Consider the following 13,648-nt stretch of genomic DNA (forward strand, 5'->3'; position numbering starts at 1 on the left):
ATTAACTAACTATTTTAATTAATACAACTGAGATTTTTATTTAAATTTATTTACCTTTTTTTTTCCCCCACTTTTTGCTAGAGAAACGCAGCGAACCGTACAAGCGCAGGCGTCCGTAGTGCAAAGGGTATTTTATCTCCGCTCGTATAATGATAGAAAAGCACAACAACCAGGCGGACCTCATCTGGCAAAAAAAAAAAAAAAAAAACAATTGAAAAGACCAGGCGGACCTCGCCGGACACTATATATATATGGACGACATGGCCCGGCGACGAAGATATGGCCATCGACGTCGACACTCTCCCATCCCTCCTCACTCCTCATCTGGTCTAGACCAGAGACGCAAGAATGGGTGGTGGCCAACGCAAGAGCTCGACGGCCCCGTCGCCGTGCTCCACCTCTACGCCGTCGCGCCTCTCGCGCTTCTGGTCGTCCGCGACCCGGGCCAAGGCCCTGCCGCCCCCGTCGGACTCGTCCGCCGTCCGCACCCTCTCCGGGGACGCCCTCGTCCGCCGCCTCGGCCTCTTCGACCTCATCCTCCTCGGGATCGGCGCCTCCATCGGGGCCGGCATCTTCGTCGTCACCGGCACCGTCGCCCGCGACGCGGGACCTGGTTGGTGTGATCGCTTGATTGTGATTTTGTTTGATCGGTTGGATTTGATTGGCTTGGTTTTGGCTCGAAAGTCTAGATTCGTATAGGCGTTCGAGCTTTGGATTCTGGTTATATTGGAGTAATTGGATATGAATTTCTGAGGTCACATGTTTTTACCCTCCGATAATCCGGTTTTCAGTCTTTTTTTATTTATTGAATTCGATGTCTGAAAGTAGATGGACTGAGCCTGGTAGAAGATTAGAACTTCATGAATTGTGGAAAGAGCCAAGCTTTCAAGTTTGATATACATATCTCCCAAGCAGTTCTGGTATTCAGGCTATGCAGCACCTTACAGAGAAGTACACCAAGGCAGCGTAAGAAGCTGAAATGAAAAAGACTTCCCCTTGTTAACTTGCTCAGCCAAATAATGATAAAAATTTCTAAGAACAAAAGGAATTGCTGAACTCTCAAATGGTTCGAGAAAGAAGTCCAAACTTTGGCAGAAACAGGGCGTAGGAAAAGCTAGGCCTCTCTACTCTCATCTAGAGCTCCACAAAGAGCACAAATAAGTGAACAAAACTATTCTGTTCCTATTCAAAATCAAGAGCTGGTATAACAGAGAAAGCCAACAAAATTATTGTGCTTTGGAATGCAAGGTCAGAATCTGAAACACTTTTGCTTGCTTGCTTTTTGTCTCTCAGCGCTCCAACTAGAAAAAACAGCACTCACAGTGGGGCTCCAAATAACAAAATTCACAGAAGTGCAGATTGGGAGACAAACTACCACATAAAATAGCCAGAATAGCAACTAAATCATCTGATTCCATTTTCAGTCTGACCCAAAAGAAAGGACAGATAATTTTGAACTTACAGTGTGTTTGGGTGGAGCAATTTGGAAAGAGGGGAAATTATGCATTCAATTACTAATCTTTATGTTCGGTACTGGTGTTTTGGAGAGAAAGGAGAAGGAATATTAATTATCTATGCAAACCATCCCATTGTTGCAGGGTTTCAGAACTTGCTAAACGTGAACTCTGGAAGGAAACTCCTAATCCTTTCTCCTCTCCACTAAAAGTTACCAAACAGGATTATCAGTAAATCACCCCTTCAAATTCCTTCTCTTCTCTCTGAATTCCTTCAACTAAAGACGATGTTAGTGATGAGGTAGAATGATACATGACTCTTGAAGAAAATTCAAGTAGTAAAAGCACAAAAGATGCCAATAACCTTACGCCCAAATCAGATGCTTTGGGAAAGGTCTGGTTATATCTCACAGATTCAAAAATCTTCTCCATTACTTGCAGTCTGAAAGCTTCTTCGTTTAGCCAAGTAGTCCTAATCCAAGCAATCCAATGCGAGCAAAATTGAGAAAATAGAAGCCCAGCATCGCAGATAATCCTTACTTTGTTCTGATGAAGTTCTCATTTCAAACCCAGTCGTCCCTCTTCCAAAGGTGGAAGAACCACTTCTTATTATGTTTTAGTGCTAAGAGCATTAATAGCAACAATCACTTTTCCAAGAAAAGTCATACAAGCTCAAGTTATTGGTATGTTCTTTGGTAAAATAAGGATGGTATGCCAATAGTTCATGATGCGCGAGACAACTGCAATTATGAATTGGATGCCACCAGCAAGAGAGAGCTTGAGAGAAGTTTGAGATTGGCACTTACCTAGCATGGCTTGCAATCCTTTTTGGTTAAAATGTGAGTAATTAAGATACAGCTAGATAGCATACTGGGAGCTTGCCAGTTCTGAACTTGCTCAAAATAAGATATTGACATACACAAAGAACGTAAATAACTATCAATTGTTTACCAATCAGTAAACCCATTCATAGATGTAGGCACAGCTCTGGACTTTTACCTTGTCTAGAGTACTTACAGTACATGAATTTCTTTCCCATGCGGCTCACTTATTTATTTTACTTATTGTTGCAGGTGTCACCATTAGCTTTGTGTTAGCTGGCGCATCTTGTGTGCTGAATGGGCTCTGTTATGCAGAACTTGCCTCGCGTTTCCCTGCTGTTTCTGGAGGAGCTTATTTATACACGTATACAGCTTTCAATGAGCTGACTGCATTTCTAGTATTTGCCCAACTAATGCTTGATTATCATATCGGGGCAGCTAGTATAGCTCGAAGCTTAGCAAGCTATATGGTTACAATGTTGGAGCTCTTTCCATTCTTCAAAGACAATGTTCCAAGCTGGGTAGGCCATGGAGGTGAAGAGTTCCTTGGAGGAAATCTATCCATTAACATGCTAGCTCCCATAGCCTTAGCTGTTCTGACTATAATTCTGAGTCAGGGAGTTAAAGAATCTTCTGCTTTGAACTCAGTCATGACTGCTACTAAGGTATTGTTAGCTCACGCAAATAGTGTACCTAAAGAATGGTTTATGCAAAGATCAAACCGGGAAGCCTCATTTGACTTTTTTTCGTATTTCAACCAGTTAGAATGCATATGATAACACCTAATTTTATAACAACAAAGCCTTTTCATTTCTCTACAATAGAATTTTCTAAATTTGCATAGTTAGTGGTATTCCATTTGCTTCTGTACAATTTGTTCATTTTTCAGTCCTTAATGTTAGCTTTCTGTCTAATGTCTTGCTTTTCCATGCAAAGAATTTCACTCTACTATGCCTGAGTTGACCATTTCTGCATCGATCATTTTTCTTCAATGGAAAGATCTCCAATCTTTCATAATTTTAAGGACGAACAATTTATCACATCATGTTGATACTGGCTCCATGGAAGGTTCCTATTTGTATCCTGTTCTATCTTCTATCCTAAGGGTCCTGCGATTCTAATCTATTTTTCTTCAGTTTATTTGTCGAAACGTTTTGCCCTCAATTAATCTATTGTTTTTAGTGCTTTGTTTAAGATTGTGTGTCTATAAGATTCTATGTTGTTTTGAGAGGCCTACATTGTCATTGCAGAGCCTACCATTTGATTATTATAATAGTAGAGCTGCTATACAAGCAATGTGACAATAGTGATAATCGTCATTGAGAGCATTTTTGAATTTAACTTGTCTTATCCTTGATGGATTGGTAGCAATTCTTGTTTATGATAGCTACTTGTTTATTTGTACTTATTAGCTCAGGAAATGATTCAGTTCTTGCGCCTTGGAGGCTTGCCTTATCCATGCATGTTGGAATCTAATTGATTCATATTTGATAGGCGGAAGAATGAGTATATAGTAACTCTTCCGTTTTTGGGCAAGAACTTCGCTATTACTGAAAATAGATACGACGAGTTCCTGATTTGATCTGACTTCCCAGGCCAAAGCTGATCAGTTTGTCTCAATTTCTATTCTGAAAGGAAATTTACCACCAGATTTATAAAATCTTTTGTGGAAATAACTTTTAATGGTGAGGTCATAAAGGCTGACCCCACCTAGAGGGATGAGGCTAAAGTTGTTATTAATTGTTGTTGATGAATTCTTCTCTCTATACGCCTTTGTCGCTTTTAACTTATATGATCTTACTTCATAAAATGACCTTTTCCATGACCACTGAAGGAGCAGATCTCAGGCAAAACAAAAGTTTGTTTGAGGAGACAAACTTGATTCTTGATGCACTCCATCTATGAACATTTGTTTGTATTTTAGTAAAGCTATTGCCATGTTGCATCTTTTGAATCCTTGAATGAGCCACCAACTCATTGTGCAACACAGATCCTTTTTTTTAATTTATATGTACTTATAGATTGCTTGGTGTGCATTAAGACTATGTTTTGTAGTAACTAGATATGTAGTATTATTATTGCCATGGGTTCCAATGCCCAGCATTAGCTTATAAACTACTTGAATTCTTTCAAGGAATTTATTGAATATATTGTTGCCATGTTAGAATCAAATGCAACTCCAACTACTTGTCTGCATACACTGAGTAATTTGAAATGCTGGATATAACATGCATGTGAACGAATTTCTCTAGACAAGTATTACCGAATTATTATCTGTCTCTAATTTGGTTTGTCAGTGGCCTTTGTACAAAATTGCTTCTGAGGTCAATATTTCCAGGAATAGTACTTCCGAAATTTGGCACTTTCTCGATATTCACTGTTTGAAATTGTCTTTTTGTACTTTCAGATAATTTACACCATATCCGTTCTTTTGCAGGTCGTAATTGTTATTTTTGTCATCTTTGCTGGTGCTTTTGAGGTTGATATTTCCAACTGGTCGCCTTTTGCACCCAATGGTGCCAAAGCAATTTTGACTGGAGCTACTGTAGTATTCTTTGCTTATGTTGGGTTTGATGCAGTAGCTAATTCAGCTGAAGAGGCTAAAGAACCTCAGGTATACTACATGGCATTCACCACAATTATAAACTCAATTACACTGCATTTTTCTATAATTTACTTCTTTCATTATTTTGGTACTTATCTTCTTTTGTCGATTGATTCAGCGAGATTTGCCGTTAGGAATTTTGGGAAGCCTTCTTGTATGTGTTCTATTATACATTGGTGTTTGCTTAGTTCTCACCGGAATGGTACCTTACAAGTTACTCGGAGAAGAAGCTCCCTTGGCTGAGGCTTTTACATCCAAGGGTATGAAATATGTTTCCGTCTTGATCAGCATCGGTGCTGTTGCTGGTCTTACTACAACTCTTTTAGTTGGCCTTTATGTTCAGGTCAGTCGCTTGACATTCAACAACAAAAAGATCGTCCTTTTGTTACATAGAATGGTGTGTAATAACTAGTGCTTTGTTTTATGGCAGTCTCGACTATATCTTGCTCTTGGCCGCCATGGCTTACTACCTGATGTTTTTGCTAAAGTACACCCGACTCGCCATACTCCTGTTAATGCTCAGGTCTGGGTTGGAGTCATTGCAAGCGTATTGGCGGGCCTGTTTAACGTGCGCATCCTCTCTCACATTCTTTCTGTTGGTTCTCTGGTAAGGGCCAGCTATGTCCTTATCATTACAACAATGTATCCGAGTATTTTGATAGTTCCTGCATGTGACAGCAAAGAATTCTCCTCTAGGTGATGAATTTTGATGGTGTCTTGACTGCTGCATGTGCATCAAAGTATTATTCTACTAATTCTTATGGTTTTCTTATATATGCAACTACATACAAACTAGTTTTATCTTTTTGCCCAGTTCATACAAACTAGTTGACATAACATCATCTTCTATGCCCTCACGTGTTTTTCTTTTTCGCCAGACTGGTTATTCAGTAGTTTCAGCATGCGTTGTTGTCCTGCGATGGAATGAGAAGTCGGCAAATGAAAATTCTTCAAGATGGATTTCAAGCTGGCAGGAAGGTGTTCTCAGCCTTTTCATAGTTGCCTGCAGTGGTTTTGTTGCTGGACTATGCTACCGTGTCGACGCTCCACTTGTTTTTTCAGTTGCTGCTGTCATTGTTGCTTTGCTTGCTTCCGTCGCTCTTCAATACCGGCAGGTGAGTGCCCCCTCCACCACTCCTCCTCATCCCCCCCCTGCGGCCGGTGCATGCATGCGTGTGTGCGTGTCGTGCACACTGTACATTAGACAACCATAGTATATAGAATATGGAAACAAATATGTTGTTGCCACAATCTGTTAGTCTATATTTGCGTAATTGTTGATTTAATTTTTCCCATGCATTACGTTATACTTATCTATGGGTCACCATCATGAAGCTTTAGCTTCTTTTCTCTCTCTCTCTCTCTCTCTCTCTCGACACTAAAGCCGCGGTTGATAGATCTTTTCTTGATGTGGGGAGGATGGAATATGGAGTTGGGAAAGATCACTTGAATCATCCCCAACGTTTTCTTATCCTACATTTTCTGTCCTTTATAGGAAATAGAAAGTTCAAAGTTGAGATTTTTCATATGAAATATCTGGGTGCAATTTTGATAGGATGCAAAGTACGGTTTTTAATATTAGAGGATGCAAAATCAAGGCTGGATAAATTAGCTATCACTTTTTCTTACCTGTTGGTTATAATTATACTTTTTTCGCTCATGAGCCAGTGAACCAGTAAGTCATTGGGGAAAAGATGAAGTTGGGCAGAGTGCATTGTACATCACCCATTGTCTTTATGCATCCGCCTGTTGCCAATCAAAGCTCTAGTGTTGTAGCATGACTACATTCCGATGTGAGAAGCAGCAAGAGAATATAGACATGCAGTCACCACTCAGTTTACTGGTTCCTCCATTTTAGCTGTTCTATGCATGGTAGAGTGGCGCCAAACTAATAGGTTCTCACCTTTCGATTTTGAAGTAGTAGCTGTCCTCGTCACTCTAGTGGCCAAGCTAGCTACTTCTGATGGCTCTATCTGCTGTATTTGCTGATTAAGGACAGGCTCTCGTGTCCTGCTGGCTTAAATTTCGACTAGGATCATGTTTAGTTTTGTTTTCTTTTAAAGCAATGAGCATTAAGATTGTAGTTCTTATTCCTCTTGAGATAACATCGATTCTCCTCAGGTTTATACACGGGCAGCGAGCTTCTCTTGTCCTGGGGTTCCAATTGTCCCAGCCATTTGCATCTTCTTCAACATCTTCCTCTTTGCTCAGGTATGCTTATGAAGCGCTGTATGGAGAAGAGGTTCTTTATTAGTAGGGAAGACAATGAGATTATTTTTCGGATTCATCTATTCAAAGCTTGTAAATGTCATGGTTCTCTTTGGCAGTTGCACTATGAAGCATGGGTGAGATTCATTGTTCTCAGCATCATTACAGTTGGAGTATATGCATTCTATGGGCAGTATCATGCTGATCCATACGCGGATGAGACGATTGTTTATCGCCGGGCTCCTCTAGAAGAAGTTCAATAGTGATGATGCAGGTGATACTCTTGTAAATAGGCATTGTACCAGTCAGATGTCTGGCATTGATGTTGTATCCACTTTGTGATAGCAAAGGAATTTAGCCTGTTTTAGCAATAAGACCTTCAGGAAATTCATGGCATCGTCAGATGTTTACTACTGCATAACGCTGTCTTGTAGGGGCCACGGGCTCACCCTTTGTCGGCACTCAGCAATTTCTAGCATCATTCTTGTCTGATAGTGCTGATCCAATACAAGGGTGTTTCCCTGAGATTCTTGTCCCCTGTTGTAATTTATTCTGTAAAATGTAGAAAATTGGAATTGGCTTTATACTCGACTCAACTTGATGATCTTTTCATTTTTAAGTTGGGTCGATTCATATTTCGCCCAAAAAAGTTTGTTAATTCATGTCATCTTGGATCTAATTCTAAGAGCGCCAATAGGATAAACAGAGTGCTACGATCTTCCTCGTACTATGAGAATTCCTGTAAATGGTAGAGACCACTCGTTTTGATGCTTCTTGTCAGAATATGTTTGATATCTGAAGCCCTACAGGATGCCTAAAATGAAAACTAAACAAAATCTGTTTAATACAAAAGCAAAAGCTCAGACAAAGTTTCATCGATGGTCATATTTTCAGCATTACCGTAAGCTATTTCCTTCCAGTCCAGAGAGAGGGAAAAGGGCAATGTTTTAAAATTAACCTATTTCCTTAACCATGCTTTTACCAATTACAGCTGTCAGCTGTTGTGTTCTGTTTAGTCTCAACTTTCCAATTAAGATCATCCTGCAAATCAAAATAGGATGCCCCGTAAAACAATCTTCTTGTTCATGGAAGCGGGATGGTCCGCTAGCACTCTTGATGAGAGCACAAAGGATCAGATAGCACATGCTCAATTCCTGATCTGTTCTGCAGGAAGACTCAATAAAGAAACCACAAGGCTGCACACACAATGCCTCCATTCAAGTGCACACCACATCGGAGTAGAAACCTATGGTCCTCCTTTGGCAATCCTTGATGCTCAACAATTCGACATCAAAAACTTCAAACTGCTTTGAGCTAAAGAACGTGGAAGGTCCCACCTACAAAAAAGATGGTCCTCTTTGCATTAAGTTGATGCTAATTGCTTTCCCTCCTCTTGGAGTAGTCAAATTTTTTCTCCCTAAATATCCTTGAACAAAATCAAGACGTTTCTCTTGCAAAAACTTTTAAGCCAGTGACTGCAGATTTTCAAATATGGCCAACAAAAACAATAGCAAGATCAATGCAGAGCTAGCAAACAATGCTCGATGCCATATATCATCTGCCGATGTCTCTGTGCATCATACAGTGACACGATAGTTAACGTCACAACAACCTGACCAAGTTCAGTATGGAAAGTTTTTACAGAAGGTACTCAAAATGTAAATCCAAGAACTGGGATCCAGTGAGGTCAGATGGGTGTCCATTTACTGGCTTTAAGATTCTTTGAAGAAACCAGAAAATTGGAAGTTATTGATTAGGATCATGACTTAAATACGTGTGGAGGCTGTATCTGCAAACAATGAAGTTGCCGACAGAAATCAGCCTCAGCATGAAGCATCTAGGGACTAGTGCTAGTTTGAGGTATCAGCATAAGGTCAAATTTTGAAGCTTGACTTCAGTTCACACCTCGTTAATTTAAATGATCGATTGCGACCACCTCCACTAACTTTCACCAATTAGCTAAAAGGTTAGGATTTTTCATCTTCTTCGTTTCCAACAACAAATGGTCTTCCGACACAGCTTTCAAACTGTGGAAACAGGAATTCAATTTATGAAAGCACCAGCCAGCTTATCAAGACTCTGCCTCATGCCCAAATGGTAGCTTCTTCAGACAACACAGAGATGGACCTTAAAGGCACTGACATAATCTATGCAGAACTAAATAACAAAGGACTGATGCATCACATGTGACATGGTGATTATATTTTCTGGGCTTTAGCATCTTGGGTTTTCCTATATAGTCAAAGACATTGTTGGGTCGCACGAAAGTAAGTATCTTAAAATCAACTCTGATTCTGATGACTGTAATGATACGTCATACTTTTCAAGAGTGACCTAAGAATTTGATGTTAAGAAGAGGAAAGCCGAAGGAATATGTATAGCTAAACCGAGGAAGTCAATAAAGAGACCGAGACAGAGCAACCAGATAGCACCAGCAGAACTGGAAAAATAAGACATTAAGATTCTTACTGGTGGTCCAAGTTCTGGAGGAATAATGATTCTCCTCTTTCCCCCCGGTCTCATATCTTGTATTCCCTGCTCGAATCCTGCACCCATTTTCCCGAAATTATTAACTCGAAGCTTCAATTTCTTCTCGTTTATTAGTGTGGATAATGCGCTAGGACATTTAGTTTCTAAGCAAACGAGCCGTCCTCAAGTAGTTTGCAGTCCATCATGTACTCCTAACATTCGAATGGATCTAGAAATATAAGTAGTGTGTCCTGATTCTTTTCATTTATCAAAAAGGTAATACCTAAACAAAAGTTATATACAAGTAATTGTGCTGATTAACATCACTAATCAATTATTGCAGACCTGGAACTAAACCATTGGTGCCCATACGGATTTTAGCGGGAGAACCTTGTAAATAGGTGCTATCAATACGTCTTCCCGACTCATTGTAGCCAATATAGTGAAAAGTTACCTGCATAAGACCATTGACGAGGATTGCAGTCATCGTAAGAAGCAAAGCGGCGACTTATTACTTATTACTAAACAGAAGTGGTTTCTGACATGTAGATTCCTTATCATACTTCTTTTGTCCCTGTTTTTAATGGATGTTTTAATGAAACATCAAGCGTAAAAGTACCAACCATCTCAGCCTTAATATTTCAAACTAACTTTCAGAATCCCAAAACTTTTTTTTTGTATTGTTTTAACGGGTTGGGGGTCAGTCATAAGAAACAAGGCAGTAGCCTAGTATCACAGGCCGATAGTTTTAATACGAAAATTCATTATCATGGTTCCCATTTCCCTCTTATTAACAGATGTTAAAATGAAGCGCTAAGCATAATAGCTCTAACATTGATCCTCAGCATTTTGACCTGGCTTCCAGAATCGCAAAAGTTGATTTGTGAATTTTTCACCAGGCTTGGGAATCAGTTTGTCCAGCTGTCTACTACAATAGCATAATGCGAATGAAAACAGTATTTGACGAGCAAGAAGACTGTGTTGAGTAATAAAGGTGGCCAAGATGGTGATAAGTAAAAGAACAGACGGAAGCATCTAGAATTGCTGATTTAGCAAATCAGCTATTGCTGTATATGCACAACAATCCGTCTAACTTCTACATCATGATAGATGGCAGCCTTAGTTTTTCTCAACATGCAGACAGTATTCATCAAGTTAGAAATATTAAGGCAATAATAAACGAACTAAGTAGAGAGATAATAATGCAGATAACTTCAGACATCTTACCATCTATAATTAGTTCAAAACAAAACTACTAAAACAGTGCTCATCTTTCGAAACTCTTTCTAAAATCTTTTTTTTTTGTTTTCTTCTTTTTAGATCTTTTCCTAGAGAACTCGATGCAAAGGAAACTTTGCAGCATTGCAAGTTCAAGAAATAAATCTAAGAAAATGAAAGGAAAACCTGCTGACCAGCCTTTGGACAGTCACCTGTACCAACTTCAAAATCCAGATATATAAGTCCTGAGTCCCTCTTAATGTAATTATCTGAAGTTACCACCTTCACTTCGAAACCTGAATACAAATCAAAGCATCACATAAGTTCAGAGATTATCTTGGATAGGTGGGGGAGAGGGAAAGAGTGAAATCAAGCAAATAAGGCATGCTGATAAGGTAAATTAATTGTCGGCACAAAGAAATGTAGAAGCAGAAAACCATGTAAAGTACGATCTCGAATAGTACGCTGTGGTATCAACCTTCTCTGATGAAACTTGGGAAGTCTTCAGGTGCATTATTTTCCTTCTGTATCCGCTTATTGAGTTCAAACAAGCGTCTCTCGTCATACGGGTTTTTACTCTTTGTCTTTCCAGTGGAAGATGAAGTTGGGAAGAAGACCGAAGAAACCGAAAGGAACAGCAGGAACCTCCGTTTCATCCTCTCCTCATGCAGCAAAACATTCGCATCCTGCAATCTTTTGTCAACAGAAGCTATAAGAACCCCATATCATTCAGATTATAACACAAAATATTGTATGACAATGAATTGCAACGCGAGTAGAAGTTACCCCTCATCCTTCTGTTTGTACAATAACCTATGTCTTTCCCGCTTTTCACACGATGAAGTTAACACAGCAGACGTCGAAAAAGTCCTGTCTGTAAGATGTACACATACCATTGGAACAGTTCAACAGAAACAACAGTTTAAATATGTGCTGACTATCAAATAAAATCTAGAGTGAGCATGTCAGGGCCTGCTGTGAACATTTTTCTGTTTTTTGGTCGAAGTCTGCCGCCAACTTTAGGTGCTAGAATCCGAGGCTGACCGTCATCGAAGTTCTCCAGAACCACAAACCCAACTAGTAGACCACGGATTTGGACCAAAAAAAAAAAAAACTAGTAGACCACGGATCCCATCCGGTCGGCCCTAAGATCCACCATGACCCAGCATTTTTTCCTCTTTTCTTCACGCCCTCCCCCCCCCCCTCCTTCCTTCCTTTTGAACACTCAATCAAGGGAGACCCAATCAAAGCTCCGTGAAAATTAACGGGGAGAGAAAAAGAAAAGAGATTCAGTAACCATTTACAGTCACACCCACTTTCTCTAACAAAACGTGTCCACGTATACCGGATTTGAATGCGCTATCAAATTACATGAAGCAAGAAAAACTATAGGGGGAAAACTAGACCACGAAAGCGATGTAACATCAGGAAGTAGCACTACGCAGTCAAAAAATTGATCCTTTAAGCAAGAAAACTCGAAGCTAATCTCGATCGAGAGAGAGAGAGAGAGGTACCTTGGAGGTTTGGCGTGGGAGCGACTAGTGAGACTGAGAAAATGACCATAACTTTTTCTTCTGGGAAGAGAGGAGGGGGTTGAGGATTTTCTGGAGTATGTGCAGGAACGTGTCCGAGAAATGAAAGATGAAGCAGAATTGCACGATGAAGATGAAGATGCTCTATCCGTTAAGGACAGATTCGACAATTCACATTGTATTTTCTTATGATTTGAATTTCTGAAGTTCTAGTGCGATTCGAAAAGAAGAAGAAAAAGAAGAAGTAGTTCTAATGTGATTAAAAATTGTTTCTTTTCCTTTTCAAGTGAGCTTGGATTTCCATGTCTTTGTTTGTTTCAAGTATCAAACTAGTAAAATGGATTCCAAAGAAATTTAATTTCAAAAACTAATATCCGAAGATAATTTTGCATTTCGGTCGTGATTGACATAAAAAAGTAGTATTGTCCAATTCTTTTGGAACAAAAATTACAATCACGCATGATTTGGATCCTGAAAAATGAAACTAAGGAAAGCTTATGTCCATTTTTATGACTTCCATCTTCTGTTAAATTATTCTTGAAAATATATTCTTGAAAATATGCTCATCAAGTGCCTAATATTCAATAATGAGTGGAGTGATGGATAACTTTTTAAATGGATTGAAGTATTTCCTGCGCAACTTTTCCTCAAATAGTGTTTTTTTTTTTCGTCGGACTTATGGCATTTATCCGTGGAATCTGTTTCCTAGAAATAGAGACAGGATAAGAGTTCCTTAACTAAGCTAGAATTACAACATGTTTGGTATACAAAAACGGAATCATATTAGAATGGAATTAAATGAAATGAAAGCGGTAGTAAATTGAGCATTTCCTTGTGTCTGATTAGTCCCAACATGGATTGAAGCTTGAAGATCCTACGGTGCCAAGTGGAAGAGCCATCATTCACAGTTCAAAAGGTTGATCTATTCGGGCATCTCTCCCTAAAAAGGAGGTGATCCAGCTGCACTTGCTAATCATTTGTTTGCTGCTATCATTAAAAGAATCTCTCTCTCTCTCTCGAATTTCGGCCTTTCTTCATGAACTTATGGAGGAGAGTGATTTGACCTAGATCTTCCCCTATCCTCCCTCTTTGGTTGCTTTTCCTTCTATTTTCTCTTGTTTCTCTTCTCTTCCGATCTAAATTTAGATCTAGGAGCTATGGTCTCTTAATTTTGAATATGAGAGCTTTCTCTCTCGATTTAGTTTTAGATCTAGGAGTTTTAATGAGAAGTGTTTCATCTCCAATTTCAATAGTATTCACAACAATTGTGGTGTCACATTTTTGTGCTTGTTCATATTTTTGTTAGAAGCTTTAGTGTTTTGCATTGCTAAAGAGCCCGTT

General features: G+C 39.4%; 2 protein-coding genes across 3 annotated transcripts; one reads left to right on the forward strand and one right to left on the reverse strand.

The window, feature by feature from the left end:
- Positions 1-244: 244 nt before the first annotated feature.
- Positions 245-7,704, forward strand: LOC125312426 (cationic amino acid transporter 9, chloroplastic-like). Of its 2 annotated transcripts, XM_048285155.1 has the most exons (9): positions 245-283; positions 386-613; positions 2,528-2,940; positions 4,713-4,889; positions 4,999-5,223; positions 5,311-5,487; positions 5,759-5,995; positions 7,002-7,091; positions 7,208-7,704. In XM_048285155.1, exons 1-9 carry the CDS (start codon positions 280-282, stop codon positions 7,349-7,351), a joined length of 1,695 nt encoding a protein of 564 aa, XP_048141112.1. In that variant the 5' UTR covers positions 245-279; the 3' UTR covers positions 7,352-7,704. The 2 variants fall into 2 exon arrangements, with proteins under 2 accessions (XP_048141112.1, XP_048141111.1); XM_048285154.1 differs by lacking the exon at positions 245-283 and having other exon boundaries at positions 290-613.
- Positions 7,705-7,782: 78 nt separating this feature from the next.
- LOC115728893 (peptidyl-prolyl cis-trans isomerase FKBP20-2, chloroplastic) lies at positions 7,783-12,445 on the reverse strand. Its single transcript, XM_030659306.2, has 7 exons — positions 12,290-12,445; positions 11,562-11,649; positions 11,254-11,468; positions 10,962-11,071; positions 9,903-10,011; positions 9,558-9,634; positions 7,783-8,425 (listed from the first exon to the last, which is right to left on the reverse strand). Exons 1-7 carry the CDS (start codon positions 12,336-12,338, stop codon positions 8,306-8,308), a joined length of 768 nt encoding a protein of 255 aa, XP_030515166.1. The 5' UTR covers positions 12,339-12,445; the 3' UTR covers positions 7,783-8,305.
- Between the last annotated feature and the right edge of the window lie 1,203 nt (positions 12,446-13,648).

Source organism: Rhodamnia argentea, chromosome 9 (genome assembly GCF_020921035.1).
Source record: "Rhodamnia argentea isolate NSW1041297 chromosome 9, ASM2092103v1, whole genome shotgun sequence".
Classification (NCBI taxonomy): domain Eukaryota; kingdom Viridiplantae; phylum Streptophyta; class Magnoliopsida; order Myrtales; family Myrtaceae; genus Rhodamnia; species Rhodamnia argentea.

Bases quoted from the DNA above. Each gene is read 5' to 3' on its own strand.
- LOC125312426 (XM_048285154.1), top strand. From the start codon at position 349: ATGGGTGGTGGCCAACGCAAGAGCTCGACGGCCCCGTCGCCGTGCTCC. The intron at 5,224-5,310 runs GTCAGTCGCTTG...GTTTTATGGCAG, and splicing joins TAGTTGGCCTTTATGTTCAG to TCTCGACTATATCTTGCTCT. The intron at 5,996-7,001 runs GTGAGTGCCCCC...GATTCTCCTCAG, and splicing joins TCGCTCTTCAATACCGGCAG to GTTTATACACGGGCAGCGAG.
- LOC115728893 (XM_030659306.2), bottom strand. From the start codon at position 12,338: ATGGTCATTTTCTCAGTCTCACTAGTCGCTCCCACGCCAAACCTCCAA. The intron at 11,650-12,289 runs GTACCTCTCTCT...TACATCTTACAG, and splicing joins TCCCACGCCAAACCTCCAAG to ACAGGACTTTTTCGACGTCT. The intron at 8,426-9,557 runs GTAAGAATCTTA...TCTTTTTTGTAG, and splicing joins CTCCAGAACTTGGACCACCA to GTGGGACCTTCCACGTTCTT.